This window comes from Melospiza melodia, chromosome 8 (genome assembly GCF_035770615.1).
Source record: "Melospiza melodia melodia isolate bMelMel2 chromosome 8, bMelMel2.pri, whole genome shotgun sequence".
NCBI lineage: Eukaryota > Metazoa > Chordata > Aves > Passeriformes > Passerellidae > Melospiza > Melospiza melodia.
Window position 1 is genome coordinate 27813687 of NC_086201.1, and position 20541 is coordinate 27834227.

Sequence of the window (20541 nt, forward strand, 5' to 3'; positions counted from 1 at the left end):
GAGAAATATTCTCCTTACAATTAATGAGATGTACACAGGAGAGACTTCTGGAACTAGGGTGGATATTGAGTATGCCCTGGATGTCCACAGGTACACTAGAACATCACTTTCAGCAAGAAAGGTTTCTTTTAAAATGAAATAAAGCCATCTTCTTTTTTAGTTATAGCCCTCAGTTTTGACTATGCTTCAGTCCTTGCTCATGAATCTCACGGGTGTTAACAATGCTGCAATCCTCTGGATCCTTTTCTGTCTTTTTAATGCACTATAGCTATGCTAAATTGTTTCCTCTGAACCCACAGAGCAATTCCTGGATTGTTAAGAACAGCTGGGCTTTTTTAATGTCATTTGTCTCATAGTATCAAAGTTGCCTGTGCTGTAGAATTATTCATCTGCATTGTTTGCCTTTGGCAGTCATGGCAAGTTGTTTGCTCAGCCTGTGTGAAGACAGGCTTGGATGCTGAAACTGAAAAAATTGAAAATGCTACTAAAACGAGTTATGAAAAATATTCTGGTTTGTTCCATGTAGAATTTCTGAGAGACAACTCTTACCTTACTTGGATGAGTGAAAAAGGGAGGGTGCATTTTGGGTATAGGAAATTTGATTTCAGATCCTCCTCACCTGGCTGGCACAAACCAGAGCATTAAAGTTTGCCTTTACTGGTGTGGTGACCAGCACTGTCCACTAAGTAAAGCAGCTTTGTGAATCAGAAGAATTCTCTGAAAAAAACAGTAAGTACACTTTCTGTAGTCAATAACAAGGCTTCAGCCAGGAGCCCTTGTGTTTGAAACATAATAGGAAAACCCCATTCCTGATTGTGACAACAGAAATGCTCTGCAACTATTAGAAAGAAGGCAGCCATGTTCATGAACCTCTGCAAAAGACTGTTTATACTTTCTGATGCTTAAATTGTTTGGAGAGGAAATAGTTTTCTAATGTTTACAAACAGGAAGAAACTGTCCACAGTTAAATATTTTGTACTTTGCTTATAACTGTCAGAACAGTTTATTTACATACCTGGTCAACTGCAATAAATGGCTGCTTCACTTGTTTTTGGTCTGTAAAATATTTTCTTTTTGTAAAAAGATCTTGTTCATATCTCTTCCATAGTTCATATAGGAAGGTTCTCACCATTAGAAGTACTTAGCAAATCAGTTCCAGTTTATAGTGTTTGTCTCACACTGACATTGACTGGGTTAGATCAATGTATACCTTGCTTCAAGTTAAAATCACCTTTTTGCAGTCTTGTCTGAACAGCAAAGCCTGATAAGAGTTAATGCTATCTAGTAAAAGCTCATTAGGTTTTCCCTGTTCTTAGTATATTCATCTTTTGAAGGCAAAAAAAGGAGATTGCTGTCTTGACAGCCTAACACCGTGGCTGATGTGCTGGAAGATGTGCTAAGCCAAAGGTGAGGAAAAACCCCAGTGACAAGGAAGAGGTAATGTGCCAGTGAGTGTTTGCTTACAGCCTGTGTGACATGCAGTCAGAAATGTGATTATTCTGTGTCTAGAGGGCCTCGTCTAGACCTGCCATATTTTCACTGTGGAACCACCATGTTCTGATTTGGAGTGTGTAAATCTGAGGTCTGACTTGCAAGTTCCTAACGAGTATTTTATTTCTCTGCTTTGGAAAGAAAGACAACCTGAGTTGAGCACACCTTGGATCAGAGAGGGGGGAGCACCCAAGGGTCTGTTGGAGACAGTTGCTGTGTTCTCAGACAACATGAAAAAAGAGAACAACTTGTCAAAATATAGTGGTATGGATAAAGAAACAGTTTAATTTTATCCTTTTTTTACAATATAATTCAAAGACAGTCTCAGTTTCCCTATGATGTAAAGTCTAAATTAAACCTGTTAATATTTATTAGACAAATCAATGGTTTGCTTAGGCTAACTGAAGTTTTATGGTACCATCCAGGCACATGTGTGTACACAGTACTCATGTAAACAATAGCAAGGGAAAATACAAGCAGTGTCTCACTTAGGCCTTATATAAAATCAGCTTAGTATAGCAAGTCAATTTTACAGTGCAAATCTGAATGAGAATAAACAGGATTCAAACTTCCAGAGTTTTGTTTTGAAGTTAAACTCTTAAAGCATAAGAGGAAGAGGTTTAAAATTTTAATGCAGTCCTGAGCACCACATCATTTTCTTCAATTTTGTAGAGGAAATGTAATTAGCAACACCAGTCCCATGTTTTTGCCTGTCCCAGTCACCACAGCCAATATACACATGCAGAGTGACTGTACAAAGGAGCCACACATGGATGGACCTAGAGCAGACAGCAACAAGCTAAATACATTTTACTACCTCCAGAAAACATCCTCCTACCTGCAGTACAAACTCCAAGGTCTCTATCAAAATCAGGTAACCTGGTCTATACAAGGCAAGTTACAGCTAAGTGTATAGACAGTAACTAAAGCTACTTCACTCTGACAACATCTCATGCAATTACCCTGCTGACAGTTAAATACAATGATAAACATGAGACAAGAAGCTGCTGAAGAACACAGCTGTTGAAGTACTTAAGCTTAGTCTCTCAATTTTCTCATTGTTCATATTCCCTTTACATCCAGGTGATAACAGTTGCTTGAGGTGTGCTTGATTCATATAAAGAAAAATAGAATTTAAGGCATGTTTAGTATATTATGAAAAAACACTTAGTAAAAATATGTGGACTCCCTTCTTTCCATGTAAATGTAATGCAGAAAACAAAGTGTAAATTACTGAAACTAGCTGAGCTAGCCCATTGTGACCTGCTGAAAGAAATAAAGGGGGCTCCTGTCAACCTCAGAGAAACAAGCTAACTTCTTAAACAGCAAAGCAAAATTCATTCAAGAACACTGCTACTGCTTTTAGACCCTGCATTCATGTACACTTAGCAGTATTTCTCTTATATGCATCTCTAAAACATTTAATTCTATCTTTCTAGACAAAACACAATTAAGCAGCACTCATGGAAATTGTCAGTTATTGCAAATCTGCAAACACAATTGAAACAAACAGGGAAACTGATAGGGAACCAGAAGCATGAATCCCAATCTTTCTGTCAATATGGTTAAGGTAAATGAAGAGAAACAAATGTACGTTGAAAACACAATTAACTCTTGCAAAGAATCGGGTTGGATATTTCAGGTATGTAGCATGTGTTGACTAGGAATACAAGCAGAGACTGTGCCAGGGTGTTATGTAGTGTAACATGAACAGCTGAGGTATAATCTGTAAGCAGTTGCCATAAATATGCACAGGTATTCTTTAGAGAGGTTGTGGACTGGAAACAGCAGAGGTCTGCCTTAACAGGACAGCACCTGTCTCCTGCTGCACACAAACCTCCACTGCTGACAAAAGGAAAGTCCAGAAAGTGTGTTAGATATATCTATCAAGAATATATATGTTCAATACCATAGTGAAATTGTCCTTTTGGTTAACACTATAGATCCTGTTAGTATCTGGATGTACACATACAGCAATATGCATATCCAGAAGTAAATCTTCAAAGCCATTTTAAAAAAATAAAAGGTAAATTAGGAATAAGCTACATTGCAGGAAGCTTCCTGCAGAATTATATATTTAAGGTGATAATCTTTGAACTAAGACTTAATATAGCTACTGCATTACAAAATGGCTTGCTGTGATATCTCACTTTTGCCCCACCCAATCAGACACATCTTCAGGATTGTAATTCAATGATTGTTTAGCAGCATTTTTAGAGAACTGTAAATTCTTTTATTAACAGGCATTATAAACAGATACTACTACTTTTATTTAAAAACCATGAGTGCCACATAGATGAATATACAGCTCATGAATAACTTAGAAGTATTTCCCATATTAAAAGGCAATGCACACAGCATACAAAAAGTATACTAAACAAAGCTATGAAGATACGTGATTGAAGTGTCTAAAGTGATATATACAGTACATAATTCATGTGTTGTTTATATTCAGTACAGGATTCTGTACTGCTCTTGCCATTATGCCTCACTCTCCCCTGACACTGAATTTTGCACTTCTTCTTCCAAAATTGGTACAATCAGGTTATCCTTGGACATCAGATTATACTTCATCACAAACTTAGTGAACCGGTGACACAAGAAAGTTTCATTCTGGAGGTGAAAAAAAGGGAAGAAAACAGTATGTACAGAAGAATTATTTTACACCATTATGAGGAACATGCTGAACAAAAAGCCTGCTCTATGTAATTGTCTCATTACATTTATAGGTCTTAGTCAAACTTAATTAGTAAAGTCATTGCTTCTTTTATATCTTTACTGGTTGCTTATAGTTACTACAAATACTAAGAAACCTACTGAAATTGAGGCTTCAGCCACAGGTCAATTTAACAGCACTTAGTGCATGTAGGAGGAATTTCAGAACCATACTTTTACATATTTAAATATATTCTTGTCTATCTCCAACACAACAGGGCACAATCATTTGTTCCAGAATCCTTTAGTGAGATTTGGCAAAGGTTCCCTTTTATATTTAGCTGTACCCCTTATCTCCTTTCTATCTATTAGTTTCGACTTTCCTGTTAAAAAAGAAAAGTTACTGGTTGTGCACAAGTTGCCCTCAATTACGCTGATTCTTTACAATTACACAATTAGCATTCCTTAACTGTTGTGCAACATACACAAACAGGAGATTATATATATTTGTAAGCAGTACTAACTGCATTCAGTGCTTGAATACATTCAGGATTCTTAAATATAAGATGCATTTGAGTTGTCTGTAGAAAAGCCTCCAATTCTGGCCTTTTATCTAAATGAAGGGAAACCATAACTAAATACACTAATTACATAAATGAATTTTTGTGTGTATATGTAAGTATAACAGATTTTCATTTCTTACAAAACTGGACTGTACTCTAATCAATCCTTCATTTGAATATAGAGAGTCTAGTAGGACTAAAATTATACAACTCCATCACAGCTGTAACTTCAGTAAATACCCTGTTTTCAAGATGTAATTTCAGACTACTTACTTCATATTCATCAAATATCTGCCGGTGATGAAAGTAAGCGTGTGAAAATATCCTGTAAATCCTTCGGCACACTGATCCTAATTTGGCTACAGAGGATTCCTTTATGCTAACCCTGTAAGCAGCAGGAGAAAGGTTACACAACTGTTCTAGTGAAATGACTACTAAGGTACATGTTGACAAAAATCTTGATTGTTAAAACTATTCTGTATAATTGCATATGAAATTTAGACTTGTTGGTGCAAGCTCCACATTTACAAATTGTACTCTGACTACAAAGAAGTTCTGCCTGTAACTAATCATCATCAGTTATTCTGGTAAAGGCTGGATCTCTGGTTTCTAGGCTTTATGGGCAAAGGAAAAAAAAAAAGACTTCCAATTGCACCTCCTTGTCTATGCTGAATTCCTCGAGAAGCACAATTTTGACTTCTCCAAGTTCTCTCTGATGTGCCCTGCCCATTCAGTTGCCTGTCTCTTGTCTTCTGCAATTGCCATGTCCCCCAGTAGGTTGGTGTTGGCTTCTGGAGGGTTTTGGTGCTGTCCTGTTGAAGGCATTTGAGGTGCAGCATCTGTCCAAAGGCCATCCTCTTGTCTAGGTGGGCACTACTCCAATGGAAGCCCCATACCACTAACAGGTATGACTAAAACAGTTTTTCCCTAAAAAGCATCCCTTAGCTCCAGTAAATGGCAAACTTTGAATAAGCCAGAACTCTTCCTAGGCTTAGAAGTGGCAATAGGCCTCCCAACTCCTCAGAGCTGCAGGATTTTTGATAGTTCCAACAGTAGTCCATGACACATGCATTTCATTTCTCCCTGGGCTTTTTCACTGTCTTAAGTTCCAGCCCCTTCCCTCCTCCCAAGAGAAAATGTTTTTACCTGCTGGGGAAATATTTATTGCTATTCAGAAGACATGCAGCTCCATCAAGTGTGTGCCGGGTGTAGTCTATAGCAGGACACTACAGAAACAGACAGTGAGTGAGCACATGCATGACATTGTCAGAACTTGTTTAAAAAGAAACATCATATTTTCTGATGCTTTGAACTTCATTGGTCATTTTTATCCCCAAAAGTTTCACATAGCTTGTCGAAAGGTATAAATATATGTGTGTGTATATATATATGTATATATGCATATATATGTGTGTATATATATGTATAACTACATTTCCTCCTTAAGTGAGTTATTTCTTTTCTCTGCTTCACAACCCATGAAAATTATTTCAAGAAAAGGTTACTATGGCAATGCCATTATGCATGTGAGTAGTGAATTCTATGCTTCTCCTTGAGCAAAGCTGTATCATAAAAATACATGCTAGAAGTACACTGAAAGGAAAGATGATTGTTACCTCAGCTCAATTTGTTTCCCACACAGTCAAGTTGCCAGACTTGTTCTTTTACAGGCTCTGAAACCAAACCTAAATCTATCAGTGCTTTTTGATTTGGCAAAGAAAACTAAAATCATACATGTAACTAAGTGTGTAACAAGCCATCCCTGGCTCTGCAATCAAGTACACCTCAAGGAAGAAAAGATAGACTGAGAGAAAGTATGTCCATTGTCCATTCACCAATTTCAGGAAAAAGATTTGTCAGTTCTACATTTCTCTCAGCAGTTCAAGGTTCCATCAGCCCCTCTCTGACCATAGTTGGTGGCTACTGCCACAGAAAACAGGAGATGAATGCTGCATGCTCAGAGATAAAAAGAAGCCTGAAGTTCTCCAGTCCAGCTGAGGACTACACTGCCAGACATGCCAAGGTGCTGACTAGGGGCAGGGGTTAAAGGAGAGAGTGGGAAGTTGGCTAAATACAAACATCTCAGGAAAGTAAAATTAGAACAAAACAAGAAAAAAGATCTTACAGGGCAGGAAAGATGAGGTTAAAAAGAATCAATACCTTATTCTGGAAGGTGAAATACAAAGATAAATATGACAAACTGCACTACCAATCATTACCAAAAGCAACAAAGACTTTCTGAAGGCAAAAAAAAAAAAAAGATGTGTTAAGTGTTTTAACAGAAAATTGAACAAAGTTTAAACTAACTGGACATGGAGGAAGACAAGCTAATGCCATGCTGATAAACCCACTTGACTAGAATCATGACTCCACCACCTTTTTGGAGTACCTGCCCTAAGAATGAGCACATGCAGTCAGGTTTGCAGTGTCAGGTTTACCCTGTGGATCAAGGCCAACGTTTGAAGATGAGAGCCCATTCTCAGCATGAACTCTTCTATCAGTTAAACAAAGAGCTTTTTTCCTTTGAGTTTCAGGCAGGGTCAACACCAACCCAGAGAGAAAAGGGGAATGTGCAAAGCTGCTAATACTGAGGTAAAAAAGCAGTTCCTTTTACCTCATCCTGTTCCTCTGTAAAACATTACAGAATGGTAAAGAAGAGTAGCTCAAATGATATTCTTAACCCACATAAGCTCTCAGTTTGACTAGAGAAGCCACCTTTAAGAGGCTCCTCGTGAACCTATTAACTGTGAAAGAAAATTCCTGCATCACTGGAATCAGTTTTCCAAAATACATCCATACCTCTTTGGGAGTTTTATGAGCTGCACAAAGAAAAATCCACTGTTCAGTTGCTGTCATCTGAGTACACGTGTCAGGGTGACATTCACTCTGTTAAAACAATTGTTCAGTTAAGGAAAAAACCCCAGCAGCAAAAAGGAGCTGATCTTTTCAAATAATTTCCTTGCCCTGTCCACCCCCCAAATGGATTATTTGCCATATGCCCTTAAAATACTACAAAACCTCCAACCACTGCTTAGCCCTGCATGTATATATTTAGAAGAAAGCTCTGCAATCTACACAAAACTAAAGAGTCTCCTCCCTGACAAAATGTCTCAAGAAAAGAATTAATTACCTGAAGCTTGACAGCCAGTCCATTGAGCTCAAGGCAGAATTGTCTAAAAGAAATTGAACACAGCAGCATCAAAATCAGCTATTTGTTTCCTCACTGCAAGTATCTCATAGAAAACAGCTTAGACACTCTGATCTTCATACCAGCAGATGGTCTTCTTACCCAGCTAAACAATTATATTTTAATTATTCACTGACAGCAAAGCTTGAGTTTAACATATCATTTAGTGGAAGTATTGTACTGCAACTTAAAAAACCAAAAGCGGATAAAAAGGTTTGTTTCCTTACAAGCAGAAAAAGAACTGTGAGACACTCCTGCTGTGCCTGCCTATTTGCCTGCTAGTTTCAGGAAAAGCACTGGGAGCATCTGGAAATCACATTACCCATTAGTGGAGATGGAGAACTGACAATACTATGAGAAAGTGCTATGGAAATTCATGACTGTATCTTCCTATTCAAGAAGTGAGGTGCAAATAGTTTCTTCTAAAGGAAACATTAAGATCAGAGCATATTCTAAATCTTTAGAAGTAACAGGGAATTCAGAAAATAATACCAATATTTAACAGTGGAAGAATCAAATTTGATTTAAGTTAGTTTTGATGTGTCACATTCAAATAGATTCACTACCAGCATCAGTGAACAAAATTCAGAACCAAGACAGAATATTAACAACAAATGGATTTTTACCTTAAATGTTCATACTTCCATACACCTTCATCCTGGCCTTCAGGAGGTTCAAGGATCTTATCAATGTTGGAACAGTCTGCCCTTATGTTTTGTTGAATATACTGGGGAGGGAGTAGAAAAAATACTAGATCTTGTAATTACAGTAAGAAAGTATATTTAGAACATTACATCTTGGAGGGGCTTAATTTTTACTTAAATTATTGACAGACTAAAAAGTTCAAAATAGATGGACAGGGTAAGGAAGCTGGTATTCAAAATGCCAGATCTGAAAAATGCCTTTCTTCAATTAAAAAAGGTAAAAGAACAGAGAAACCCCCACCATTTTCCTAAATCTGATTTGTTTAAACCAGACATGGGAATTTAAGTTATTTCTGGAAACAAAATTAACCATTAACTTGTCAATATACATAGGTGCTTAGCAAATTCACTGCTGTGCAGCAACACCCTAAGCAGATAAATAGCAAGCCCTGTTCAATTTTATATTCCAGAACACAAAACCTGGGAAACTGCACTCTTTAACAACATTTCATGTAAGCAGCAATACCTGCTGGACAGCTAATGTACTATCCATTTCTTCAAAGGATTCATCAGGCCAGTTGTAGAAATCCTGTTTTGAAAAAAGAAATTTTAAAGCAATGTAACAAAACCAGAGGGGGAGGAAGAAAGGCACACAGCCTACAATAAGCCTGAGCATGCAGGAAAATAGATGGAGTTGATACAATTCCAGGAAGCTGCATGTGAACAGAAGCAGCACACAGTCCTGGCAGGAAGAGAGAGAGAGGATTTGCACTCCCAGCACTGCAGCAGCAGCAGCAGAACACCTTGAAAGGAAAAGCTCTGCATGGCTCAGCAGGTGAGCAGCCCCGCTGTACCACCCAGAGCCTGTACCACCCATCTGTTCCATGAAATACAGCACACAGCACCCACTGCAGGTGCCACACCAGGCAGCAGCAGGCAAGAACAGGTCTGCAGAGAGCAGCAGCACACTCTGCTTATGAAACTCAAACTCCCAGTGGTGACACAGCAAGAAAAACATCTCTGAACTGAGATCACGCAACGCTGTGCTGGCCTAACCTGGTACCACATTCCCACCTCACCCTTGGTATGGTCAGTGTGCCTTAATTAAATTTTCTGGATGTTCATCAGCCTTGTTAATGATAAAGCCTTGCTGAAGTTTCACCTCAGATCCAGCTGCACCTGTGTGCTGCAGCAGTCCACCTGTGCTGCACCATGACCATCCCAACCACAGGCATTTTCTTACTGTGCATTTTTCACATCTAAAATCTGGTGCTGCTCCCTCATATCATGCAGAGATGCTGCATGTCAGCTTGCTGTAGTCATCCCAGCAGGTGCAATGACTCAATGAAAATGTCCCAACAGCAAAGCTTGGCAATCTGTTCCTGAGAGAGCAAGTCAGCTCTGGCAGAAATACCTCAAGTGCATATCCACTGTTGAAATATCATTACCTAATTGTATTTGCAAACTGAACAGCTATACCAGTGTCATCCAAAATAAAACATTAAATACAGCCACACACAAAGAAAAATCATGTCTATGGAGAGAAATTATCATCACTGTACACAAAACTCTTCAATCTACATGAATTTCATAATAGTTGACCAAACCTAGGTATATGTCCAGCTGTTTTTCAGAATACCCCAAATTTATCAAAGGCACAGATCTCCTTCTCACACAGGAGACATTCTGTCTCCTTTACAGATTAAAAATGCATAGAATGACCTGATTTACAGGATTGTGTAATAATTTTACCTCTCTGCTATGACAAAGAACAGGAGAAGACACTTGTCATACACAGCTCCTTTCCCACCATGAGATCTCCTCCCAAAAGCACAGGGGAAAGCCTCACATAGAGGTTTGACAGATCATCTCTCTGCAATAATCTAAAAAATGCAGTTTCCGTGTTTGAGGTGTGCCTGTTCCAGCTGACCGTGAAACCTCAGAAACAGATTAATTCCATTTCGATTAAGAGAAGCGATGTGACAGCAGAATTTCCCTGTGTGCAGTTACGTAAGGGAGGGATGACATCCCTCTGGGAGGACAGGCAGGTACGGTCGCTCTGACGGTGCCGAGCTCCCCGCGGAGCCCAGTGCAGGGTCAGGAGCTCCCTGCCGGTATTTTCAGAGCAGGAACAGCAGCAGTGCCTGACAACACCGGGGAGCCGCCCCGCCCGCCCCAGCCGGCGGCGCTCCCGCCCGGCTCTCGCAGGTGTTCCTTCTCCGCCCGGCCGGGGCCCCCGCCTGCGGAACGCGGCGCCTCCCTCGGCCAGCCGGGCCCGACGCGACCTCCGCTCCCAGCCCGCAGCCTGCAAGCCCCGGCGGCCTTTCCGCCGACCCCGCGGGGAAGGAGCCGCTGCCGGGTCTCGCCCTCTGCCCCGCGAACAAAGCGATCCCCGCAGCGGGGCCGCCGCCGCCCCGGCCTCGGTAGGCCTGGCGCGGCCCTTGGAGCGGCCCTCGGCGCCGCCCCGCCGGCCGCTGGGCCCCGCCGGCGGCGCTGCCCGTGCCCGCTCGCCCGGCGGCCGGGGCGGCGGCGGCCCCGCACAACTCACCTGGGCCTTGGTGCCCGGGCGGTTCCGCCGGAGCACGGCCGTGCCCTCCGCCATGACCATAGCGACCGCGGGGCCCGGATGTGCCGCGGGGCCGCGCGGGGCGGGGCGGGGCGGGGCGGAACAGCCGCGGGGCGGGGCGGGAGCGGGCCTGCGGAGGGAGGGGGGGCACGGCCAGAACAGCCGCGCGCGCGGCGGGGGCGGGCACGGGAACGGCTCTCGCGAGAGAAAGCGGGAGGGGTGAGTGGGGGTGGCCGTGAGGGGAGGCGGCGGTGGGGCCGCCCCGGTACCGTCCCTGCCCCTTCCCGGCCGGCAGCGCTATCGCGCTCTCCTCCGCGCGGCGCTGGAGGCCACGGATCCTTCCCTGTGAGCGCGCTGTCCTGCAGGTCCCTCTGTCAGAGCCGAGCTTTGTATTCCGGAGAGACAACACTGACACCCCCACACCCACAGAGCCGGGAGTGGGGAGGTTTGGGGCGGCCGCTCGGTGCTGCGCGGCGGGGCCGGTGTCGCAACGAGAGACCCGGGTTGCGAGGCAAAGCCTCGCACAGAGATTGAGTGGTTATTGGGAAATCCATCGTATTTCATCCCGTTTCATCAGCATCCCCCGCCAGCCTCGGCTGTGCATGCGCTCACGCAAGGTTAGTCCTCGCTTGGGTCTGTACAACCGAGCCCCTGATGCTATGTGCGACACAAACTATAAGGGTGTGGAATTAAAATTATTCTGAGTTTAATATTCAAGATTAATTTTTAAAATAATGAGTAAAACCCCACCCTAGCGAGGGTTGTTTGGGGCCAAATAATTTTAAAGTGGGTAGGAAGCCTTTCTAGGTCTCCACAGGCAGGATTGAGACCCTGTGAGCTCGGTGTACAGAGGGCACAAACTGCTGCGCTAATGGCAAACAGTTAGCCCAGGTTTCAAGGGTTACTGAGCCGGGTGTTGACTCTATTTGCGAAGAAAACAGAAAAGACACTGTTACCTCATAACTGGCTGATAAATACGGCTCCCTTACAAGCAAGAAAACATTTTGAAAGACTGGAGTGACTTATAGTATTTCTGTAGGGTGAGAAGAAAATTATTTGAAAGTTGTTATATTTCTACCACGTTATAAACACGTGGTAGAAATGAGTACAGAATAAGGAGGGGTGAATTGCTTCTGTCTGTGTGCAAGAACGATGAAGCAGCGAGGTATCGTGAGACGCCTCCCTCACACAACCAGGGAAAAATGGTGGCAGCTGTGGGGTGTTGGCTGCAAGGTGGAGGAGGCTGCTGGCTCCCTGCTCCCACCGCATTCGGGGTGACTGCTGGTTGTAGCTTCCCCCTTCACTCAATTATTTTGCTATAAATAACACGTTAAAACCCCTTCCTTCTACCCAGTGAGAACTACAAATTGTGAAACATTTCTAGATCGAGAACACTGAAAAGTCTCTAACTAGGCTTCCCCGTCAGAAAGAGAAGCGCCCTGTGAATGCTGACGGGGCTTGGGCAAGGCCGCGAGCAGGGCCCTGCCTCGTCCCGGGAGCGGCACCGTGCGCGGGCAGCAGAAATGAGGGACGGGGTCAGCAGTGACCGACCCGCGGGCTCTGCCGCCGGCAGGGCAGCTCCTCTCACGTTACACTGTAACGCGGAGCTCGGCCTTCCCGCCTGCAGGCGCCTGAGCTCGGCTTGCGCTGGTTACTTTTTTACTCCTGGCCCGCATTCCTGCCCCAGGCACGTCAGGGATGTCAGCTCTTCGGGTTGTGTGGCGAAACCCAGCTTGTGTAAGAAACCATCAAAAGGTTTAAAATTCTGAGAGAAATTGGTGTATTGGAACGAGGAGTAGAAATGTCCTAGTACCTCTTTAGGCCAGCTGTATTCCAATATTATTTTTTTATGAGATTGATATTATTATTAGCCAGTTTTGAAACACAAGCGGTTCTAGCTGCCTGAGTCCTTCAAAATTCAGCAGCTTGTTTGCATTATTCTTTTATTATTGTGGTTTGGTTTTTTTCCTATCACCAAATTCAAGGTTTAACCTTAAAGCACAGAAAAGTTAGGGACTTGATATTTCCATTTGTCCCTGACTTTTATTTCATGGCCATTTTGCTTTTAACATGGAAACAAATCTGACCGTGAAGAAATACCAGTCAGAGAAAAATATGTCTCTGTTAGTTCAGTCTGAAGATGGTTCATGTGTCTGCAGAAAAAAGGAAAGAAATCTGCCTCGTTTATTGAGATCTTAAATTCTGTAGGGTTATCTTGTGCTGCTCCTTGATAATTAACCCTGTATTCCTGGAAGATGCTTATTATTTTTATTTCATTCAATTTCAAGCTGTTTTTGAACAAAATCTGAACAAGGGTAATTTCACTTTTGGGGTTTCAGCTGGTCTTCATCTTATGGCCTTCACTAATGAAAATTTGAATATTTGGCCAAAAATTAATCAACCATGCATGTGCTGTTAGGGACCTGTCTTGTCCTTTCTTTTCTTTTGGCATATAAATGTTCCATCCTTTTCTTACTGTGGCAGGATGACATAACCAGGGTGAGAAAACTCTGAAAACACTACAGCTGCTGAGAATGGAAGCTATTCTGAAGTGTTAGGAAAAGAAAGTCACAAAAGATGGAGTCCACTCGGTTTCCTTGGGATTCAGACAGACTGAAGAAAGACTGAAGACTGTATCCCCTCATAAAAGCAGGTGGGGCAATATGCAGCATTTACACCAAAACTACATTTTTTAAACCATGTAGAAAACAGTGGAAAGAAGCCTGGTTTCCTACAGGAAGAACACAGCAAGGAAAGAGGGTTTGTGACTGTGTGTCCTTGCCTGAGGAACCCGAGGGATATGGGATTTGGCACACTGTCATGGCCTGACAGGCAGTGACACAGATGGATCCCCTTGGCTGGGTGGCAGTGGCCTTGTCCTTGCTCCCAGTGAGAGCCTTGTGGTGCAAGGATAGAACATTCCTGTCACTCCAGCAAGTGTTCCACTGTGTCCTCCATTTAATTAGGCCTAGGAACACTATTTTCCCCCCACATCCATCAATTACTTATTCCCACAAAGTGTGACTTCTGTTTTAAATCACCTACGTAAACTGTACTAGATACAGCCATGCTCAGTTTAATAAATAGGCATTTTATATTTTATTTCTATAATGAATAGGCATTTTTTATTTTAATAAAGAGGCATTGTATCAAGCTGCTGAAAACCTGCTGGGCTGAAAGTGGAGCTGGGGGCAGCCAGGTTGCGTGGTGAGGGCTCGGAGTCATCCTATGCAGTTTGTGTCTTTTACAGACATTAGGGAAAGAAATGCTGGAATTTTAGGCCTAAACATTTCTCTGTTGGCAGTTAACTCCTACTGCCCCTTGAGATGGGGTACAGTGTCTCTAAGCTGTGTGCAAATCTTTTAGATAGCTTCTCCTCTTTGCTGTGTGACTGCAGCAGAGTGCCTGCCTTATCCTGGGAGATAAAGGCCTGCTGGCTGCAGTGGGAGATAATGCTTCCCAGGGAGTTTGTGTTTCCTTGCACAATCAATTGTCTTGCAAGGTCCTTGGGGTGTGATTATCTGAAGTTTCAGCTTGAAGTTGCAGTGCTGTAACTACTAAAGTAAGACTGCAATAGGGCAGATTTCAAGATGTAGGTCTTTTATACTAAAAAGTATATTTTGATTAATTTAGCATCTTCCCTGTTTGTCCACAGTTCAGTGCAAAGTTAAGCCCCAGAGCAGTGCCTGGTCTGTTTTCAGCTCCAGAGCAAGCAGAGGGAAGCAGCCAAGGCAAGCACCCCACAACAAAGGGGAGCAAAAGCCATTGCAGCCAAGCCTGGCAAGTGCAGCTCCTGCTGGAATGGCTGGGTGACCAATGGCACCTAGGGAAAGGCATGGCTCCAGCTGACCTCTGTGCTGGCAGAAAATACACGGTGTTACTAACTGTGTCAGAGCTTGAGTCCCTCACTGCAGCATCTGAGTGGAGATCTGAAAAATATTTTGTTACAGTTCTTTACTGGTACCTCTGGCATTAGGGTTATAATGTATCTAGCAGGCCTGAGTTCCAATCAGCTCGACTAGAGAGAAAAGTGAAATTTAACTCCTGCCATTGAAGTTTCAGCAGCAATAAGCCACGTTCTGACTGATTTCACTGGGACTACCCCAAAAGCACTTTAAGGCACTGTCTGTTCTTAGGCTGCACTAATCCCTCTGTGCACTCCAGCTTTGAAAGCCTCCTCAGAAACACTGCAGATCTGGGTGCTCCTGCACATACAACCCCAAATCCTTGTCAAGGCAAGAGAAGGTGGCCAGGAATATGCAAATTTAATTGCTTCAGCATTACCTAAATCAATGTCTTGCTATTTAAGAATAGTTAAGGGTAAAGGAAATGCAATTTGTCAAAGCAGGTCTCTCCTGAGTTAAGGGAAAGCTCAAGGTCTGGGTGTAATGGTGTGGTAATCAGTAAAGAAACTTCATTTAAGATCAGCATCAGCCCCACTTCTGCCTGGTTGACAGCTGCTTTGTTTTTTTTTTTTTATTTTCTATTGTCAAAGTTTAGTGAGTGCTAAGTGACAATAACCATTAATTCTTATCTGCTCCATCTGGGAACTGGATGAGTCTGTCCCAGCACAGACATGACTGGTACCAAGCTCCTTCCAACTGCAGGGGACAGGCTGTTTGTGTGCCTTAACCTTCAGTGTTTCAGGGTCTGCAGGCAGAAGTTACAAGAACCCATCCTATCTCAGGAGTGCAATGTGCAAGGGAGCTGGATAAAAATCCTCAGCAAGCTGCATCAGTCTGGTAACCATTTTAAGCTCATTTTATATAAACTTGGTGAAAATAACATATTACTGCCATTGAATGGTGCAGAGAGCTCATTACACAATGGAGACTCAGTTTCACTGAGCAACAGCAGAAACTGAGACAGAAGCAGAATAGTTTTAGCAGTTTATTGTAAAGACCTTTACAATCTCAGTACAGAGATAAGGATATAAAATGATGTTGTTTGGGATAATTAAGGCTGGTTGGTGGTCATCCAAATTTCACTGTTCAATGGAACTCAAGCAAGAGCAACTGATTTCTGACTGTACATATTTTTATTTGTGTTCCATCGTTACAGTGAGATCACGAGTTATTTCAAAGACTCAATGCCTGTTTATTATAAAATAAAGGACATTATTTACATGATGAAAGAAAAATTTCAGCTATTTAGTGGAATGGATGACTGATACTGCAACAGGTTTAGTCCACATATTTCCCAAGAATGTCACCATCTCTAAACAAGTAGTAGTCCTGTAAAGAAAAGAAACATTAGCTTCAGTCACGTAAATATTTTTCTTGTTTTGCAAATACTGTCTTGTTCTGAGTCAGCATTATTGCAGTCATTAAGTACAAAATCAAAAGCAAGCTAACCAAAAAGTCAACATGTAGAGCTAGTCTCGAAAAAGTTCTTTTTCTTCCTAAGATACTCCTTGGAAGCTATCAAGTTACTACGTCTAGCAGTGGGAAAGCACAAGAACTGCTAGAAAACAATTCTGCAGGCCTTCCCTGCCAAAAACAAGGATGCCCCCAGGAACTCCTAAGCCTTTTTGGATTCCCTCTAATATGCACTTGACATGTGGAACATTTTGCCCACCCAGCAAAGGTCAGGTCAGAGGTTCCTGTGGTTGCTTCCCTTTATGCAGGGCAGAAATAGCAGTAGCACAGCTGTCAGAAGGTGGCTGGATCCAGCCGCTCCCTTTCTTGAATGGTGCCAACAGCACAAAGTACCCACAGTATTTAATACTGCTGCTTCAGGAACCATTCTGCTTTGCACTTACAAAGCTGGGAAACTTACCTTATCTTCCAGTACGATCTTAGTACCACCATATTCTGGGAGCAAAACCTTTTCACCAACTTTTACACTCACTGGCTGAATCTCGCCATTCTGAAAAAAGAAAAAAATCCTTACTTTTCTCTTACAGAATTCCTCCAAACTACAACAGTCCATCCATGCAAAGAAACATTCAGGAAATCACAACTCTGCATTTAGTTTTGACTGTAAAGACAAGTGTGAGGTCTTTGCTTGACTTCACTTAAGAACCATGAAACCCCCTTGTAAAATCAAGGGACAAAGTCCATCTCCATATTCTATAGCCAAGGATAATTTCCCTAAGTGCTAGTTTAAAAAGTACCTTCCCATTTCTGTAACTTTGACCAACTTGTCTGTTGCCATCAATTCAATTGTTTAGAAACACCTGATAGAGTTTAATTAATTTTTTATTATAAGCAAAACATTAACACATTAGTCTAACATTATCACCCTTTCACAACATAGGCTGTTAAAAGTCAGATCCTGACACAAACCAGCCTGGGATGCAGAGAGAGACTCATGGTAAAGAAAAGCCAAGGCAATGTGCCCAGGTTGAAATTTAACCTGCTTTCCAGAGCTGCTACTGACTGGACACTGCTCTGGAGGGGAACCAGCCCTTCTGCTGTGGAAGCCCCCAGGCACTGGCCTTGGTGTGAGCTGTCTTATTTCCATATACATATCCAATGTGCAAAATTAACAAGCACTTATTCAACACTTATTTGATTGCTGACTTTCTTTAATCCAATAAGCCTAATCCTTATGGACAATGATATTTTGCACAGCACAAGGCAGCCAATAAATAGGCATCTTATATTTTGTGGAACCCCTGCATTCTGGGGTTCCACCCTGCTCACAAGTCACAGTCATGTGAGCATGTAATAATTTTAACAAAGAAGTCTGCTGGTCCCTCAAGGTTTTGGCTGAGATGTGATGAAACAGGGTATCACACAAAACACTGTCTACATACTTAAAATAAACTAACACCACCAACACCTCCTGAAAAAACCCCCACCACCAACAGCAAACAAAAGAAACTCCACTCCATTTTACAAATGATTAAAGGAATGCTGGAATTTATTTCAGGACAACTTGAGATTTCTACCTGCTTTTTGAATCCCTACTTGTAATTTCAGCTATCACAGTCATCCATTTTTGTGAGCCATCACCACTTCTGCACTATAACCATCCCACTCCTATGGCAATATTCCAGCTACCACCACCCCATTCATTACTGGTTCTACCCAAAGGGAATGCTTTGAGGAATTACCTTTCCTCTGCCTCCAGATCCAACTGCTACTACTGTTGCTTGTAGTACCTTCCCTTGGGATTTTTCTGGTATCATGATTCCTCCTTTGGTTACTGTCTCTGCTGCACATCGCTCGACCAGTACACGATCAAAGAGGGGAAGAAATTTCCTAAATGCTTTTCCTGCCTGTGGAAGCAATTGTACATTGTAACAAGAGAGCCATTACAACAAAGACTGCAATTAAAAGGAGTTTTAAAACCCCAACACATAATGGTTTATTTTGAGAGAGATGAATAGTGTAAGACAACTGCTAGGCACTTATTTAGTAGCAGCAAATACGAGCTGTGATTGCATCAGAAACTCCTGAGGGCACAGGCAGATGCTGGGCAATCCTGACAATTCAGCTGCAAGAAGATGTACTCCAGCTGGGGAATAAAGCACCCACGGATGAGCAGACTCCTCTGCCTGGAAAGGCCTCTAGGCTTTTAACAGCACCCCTTAGTTGCTATGGCTTGGTGCACACAATTATTGATGATTATAGGAACTGCATTTCTCCAGTTCACAACCAGATCTAATGAAATTAAGGACTCCCTGGGAGAGCTGCACCTGTACTTGTGAACAGCTTTGGAATACAGGTCTAGCCAGGTGCCCCACTGTCAATCTTTCTTGGGTGCTTTGAAGCATTACCAAAAAAAATAGCGAGAACCTGAAGCCTGAGCCACAGTGCTAGTACTGACACCAACTTCTACAGAGTCAGAAAAAATTACAAGAAAGTTTAAGTCAAGGCCGTGAAAATGAGAAGGTAGGCATCTTTCTAGCTCAACTGCTTCAGTATCTGCTTCTGCTTAAGCAGAGTCAAGGTGAAGGGTTTTTATTAAGTTGTTGGATTTTTCCCTCACAATTGGTTTAGGTTTGGAGTTTTTTTGCAACTACTTTCTGCTATCTCTGCATTTCAGAACCAGCAGTCTAACTGCCATAGGCCAGATAAATGCAAGCAAATGCACTTATCCCAAACGCACGGGGGTCAGGAGGAAGGAACCTGCTTTGATTTAGAAGGAGAGATATGGCAGGTTGCCAAGTCACATGGAGATAGAGCTCCAGGGGACAGGTACAGAGCCCATGCTCAGAGAAAGAGCTGGAAGGGCCTGGCATCCGTGTGCCCTTTGCTGGCACTCATCGGCATCCACACACACTTGAGCAGCGGCAGAAAGCAAAGTCAGGGGCAGGGCACATGGAAGATGCTGTATTTGACTGCTGCCAGCAGCACAGGGATGGAAGATAACCAAGGGAAAAGGCTGCCAGTTCTGTACGTTTCCATTCTGAGAGATAATATCGCTGACCCTCCTTTATAAGAGCTGTCTACGTTTACCAGAAATAAAGCTGCCAGACTTATGACCATCAATATTTTACACTAAGTTTTAATTCTTCACGATATTATTATCCTAAGAATCAAGTATCACTGCGAGAACAAGGGCAACTCAGTGAAACTCTCCTTCTTCTCTATAAAAAATTTTACAAAACTTATAGAAAGCTCCGGAGCGTGGCACAGGTTTCTTGCCTCTCTCCGCAGAGACCCGCCGTGGCCTGCGCGGCCCTGCCCTGCAGCGCTGCTGTCACGGGGCCGCTCCCGTTACTGCGGCGGGAGGAACCCTGAGCTCCGGTGTGCGCGCAGCCGAAAGCAGCCCCGGCAAACCGCCCGCCACGTCCGGCCCGCAGCCCCCGCGCCTGCCGGGGAGTCGCCTCTGCCCCGCGGACTGCGTGACCTTGCGGCGCCGCCACCCCCCGCCTCCATCTTCTCCCGTTCCCCCGCGACCCAGCGCTGCCCGCGGGCACGGCAGGGACCGAGCACACCCGTGCGCGGCTGCTCGGGGCCCGGCAGCGACCCAAGCGCGGGGAGGAGCAGGGGCGCCGCCCTGCCGTGCGGGCTGTGTGTCCCCGCGCCGGCGGGCACGCGGGTCGGAGCAGCCCGGGAGCGGGGCCGCGGCAGCGCTGGGGAGATGGCGGCGGCCCCGGCACTCACCATGATGCTCCCGCGCCGCCCGCACCGAGTGACCGCGCCGCCGCCAGCACACACGTGAGGAAGGTCACGGCGTGCGCATGCGCGACCGGCGCCCCGCCCCGGGGCGGAGCAGCCCCGACCCCCTCCCCCGGCCCCGGGGACGTTTAGCGCCGCCGTTTTTTTTCAACTTCTGCGGCACCATCCCAGTCCCGGGAACGGCTGCGCCCCGGCGGCACCGCGGACCCGCCGCACAGTTCCCGCGGCGCCCCAGGCCGGGCCCCGCACGGAAGTGAGGTCAGCTCACCTCTGACCCGCGGCGGGCATGAGCGTTCCAGAAGGTTCTGGAATCGCCGGGCCCCGGAACATGAATGGTTCATGCTACGAGCCCTTACCGCAT

The 20541-nt window shown here is 43.8% G+C and overlaps 1 protein-coding gene and 1 long non-coding RNA gene across 3 annotated transcripts; one reads left to right on the top strand and one right to left on the bottom strand.

Annotated features, from left to right (window-relative positions):
• Nucleotides 1-1750: 1750 nt before the first annotated feature.
• Nucleotides 1751-20271, bottom strand: LOC134421463 (MOB-like protein phocein). 2 transcript variants are annotated; one of them, XM_063162444.1, is made up of 8 exons: nucleotides 11089-11191; nucleotides 9067-9129; nucleotides 8523-8623; nucleotides 7840-7882; nucleotides 7509-7595; nucleotides 5856-5935; nucleotides 4983-5094; nucleotides 1751-4104 (listed from the first exon to the last, which is right to left on the bottom strand). In XM_063162444.1, the coding sequence occupies exons 1-8, from the start codon at nucleotides 11146-11148 to the stop codon at nucleotides 3973-3975; spliced, it is 678 nt and encodes a 225-aa protein (XP_063018514.1). In that variant the 5' UTR covers nucleotides 11149-11191; the 3' UTR covers nucleotides 1751-3972. The 2 variants fall into 2 exon arrangements, with proteins under 2 accessions (XP_063018514.1, XP_063018515.1); XM_063162445.1 differs by lacking the exons at nucleotides 1751-4104; nucleotides 4983-5094; nucleotides 5856-5935; ... (3 more) ...; nucleotides 9067-9129; nucleotides 11089-11191 and adding exons at nucleotides 15984-16340; nucleotides 16885-16974; nucleotides 18167-18331; nucleotides 20166-20271.
• On the top strand, nucleotides 11393-14221 carry LOC134421464 (uncharacterized). The gene is made up of 2 exons (XR_010028599.1): nucleotides 11393-11723; nucleotides 13591-14221. It is a non-coding gene; the product is annotated as an uncharacterized LOC134421464 (long non-coding RNA).
• Nucleotides 20272-20541: the final 270 nt, after the last annotated feature.

Bases quoted from the DNA above. Each gene is read 5' to 3' on its own strand.
- LOC134421463 (XM_063162444.1), bottom strand. From the start codon at position 11,148: ATGGTCATGGCGGAGGGCACGGCCGTGCTCCGGCGGAACCGCCCGGGC. The intron at 7,596-7,839 runs GTAATTAATTCT...TTGTTTTAACAG, and splicing joins GACTGGCTGTCAAGCTTCAG to AGTGAATGTCACCCTGACAC. The intron at 4,105-4,982 runs GTAAGTAGTCTG...TTTCACCTCCAG, and splicing joins AGATATTTGATGAATATGAA to AATGAAACTTTCTTGTGTCA.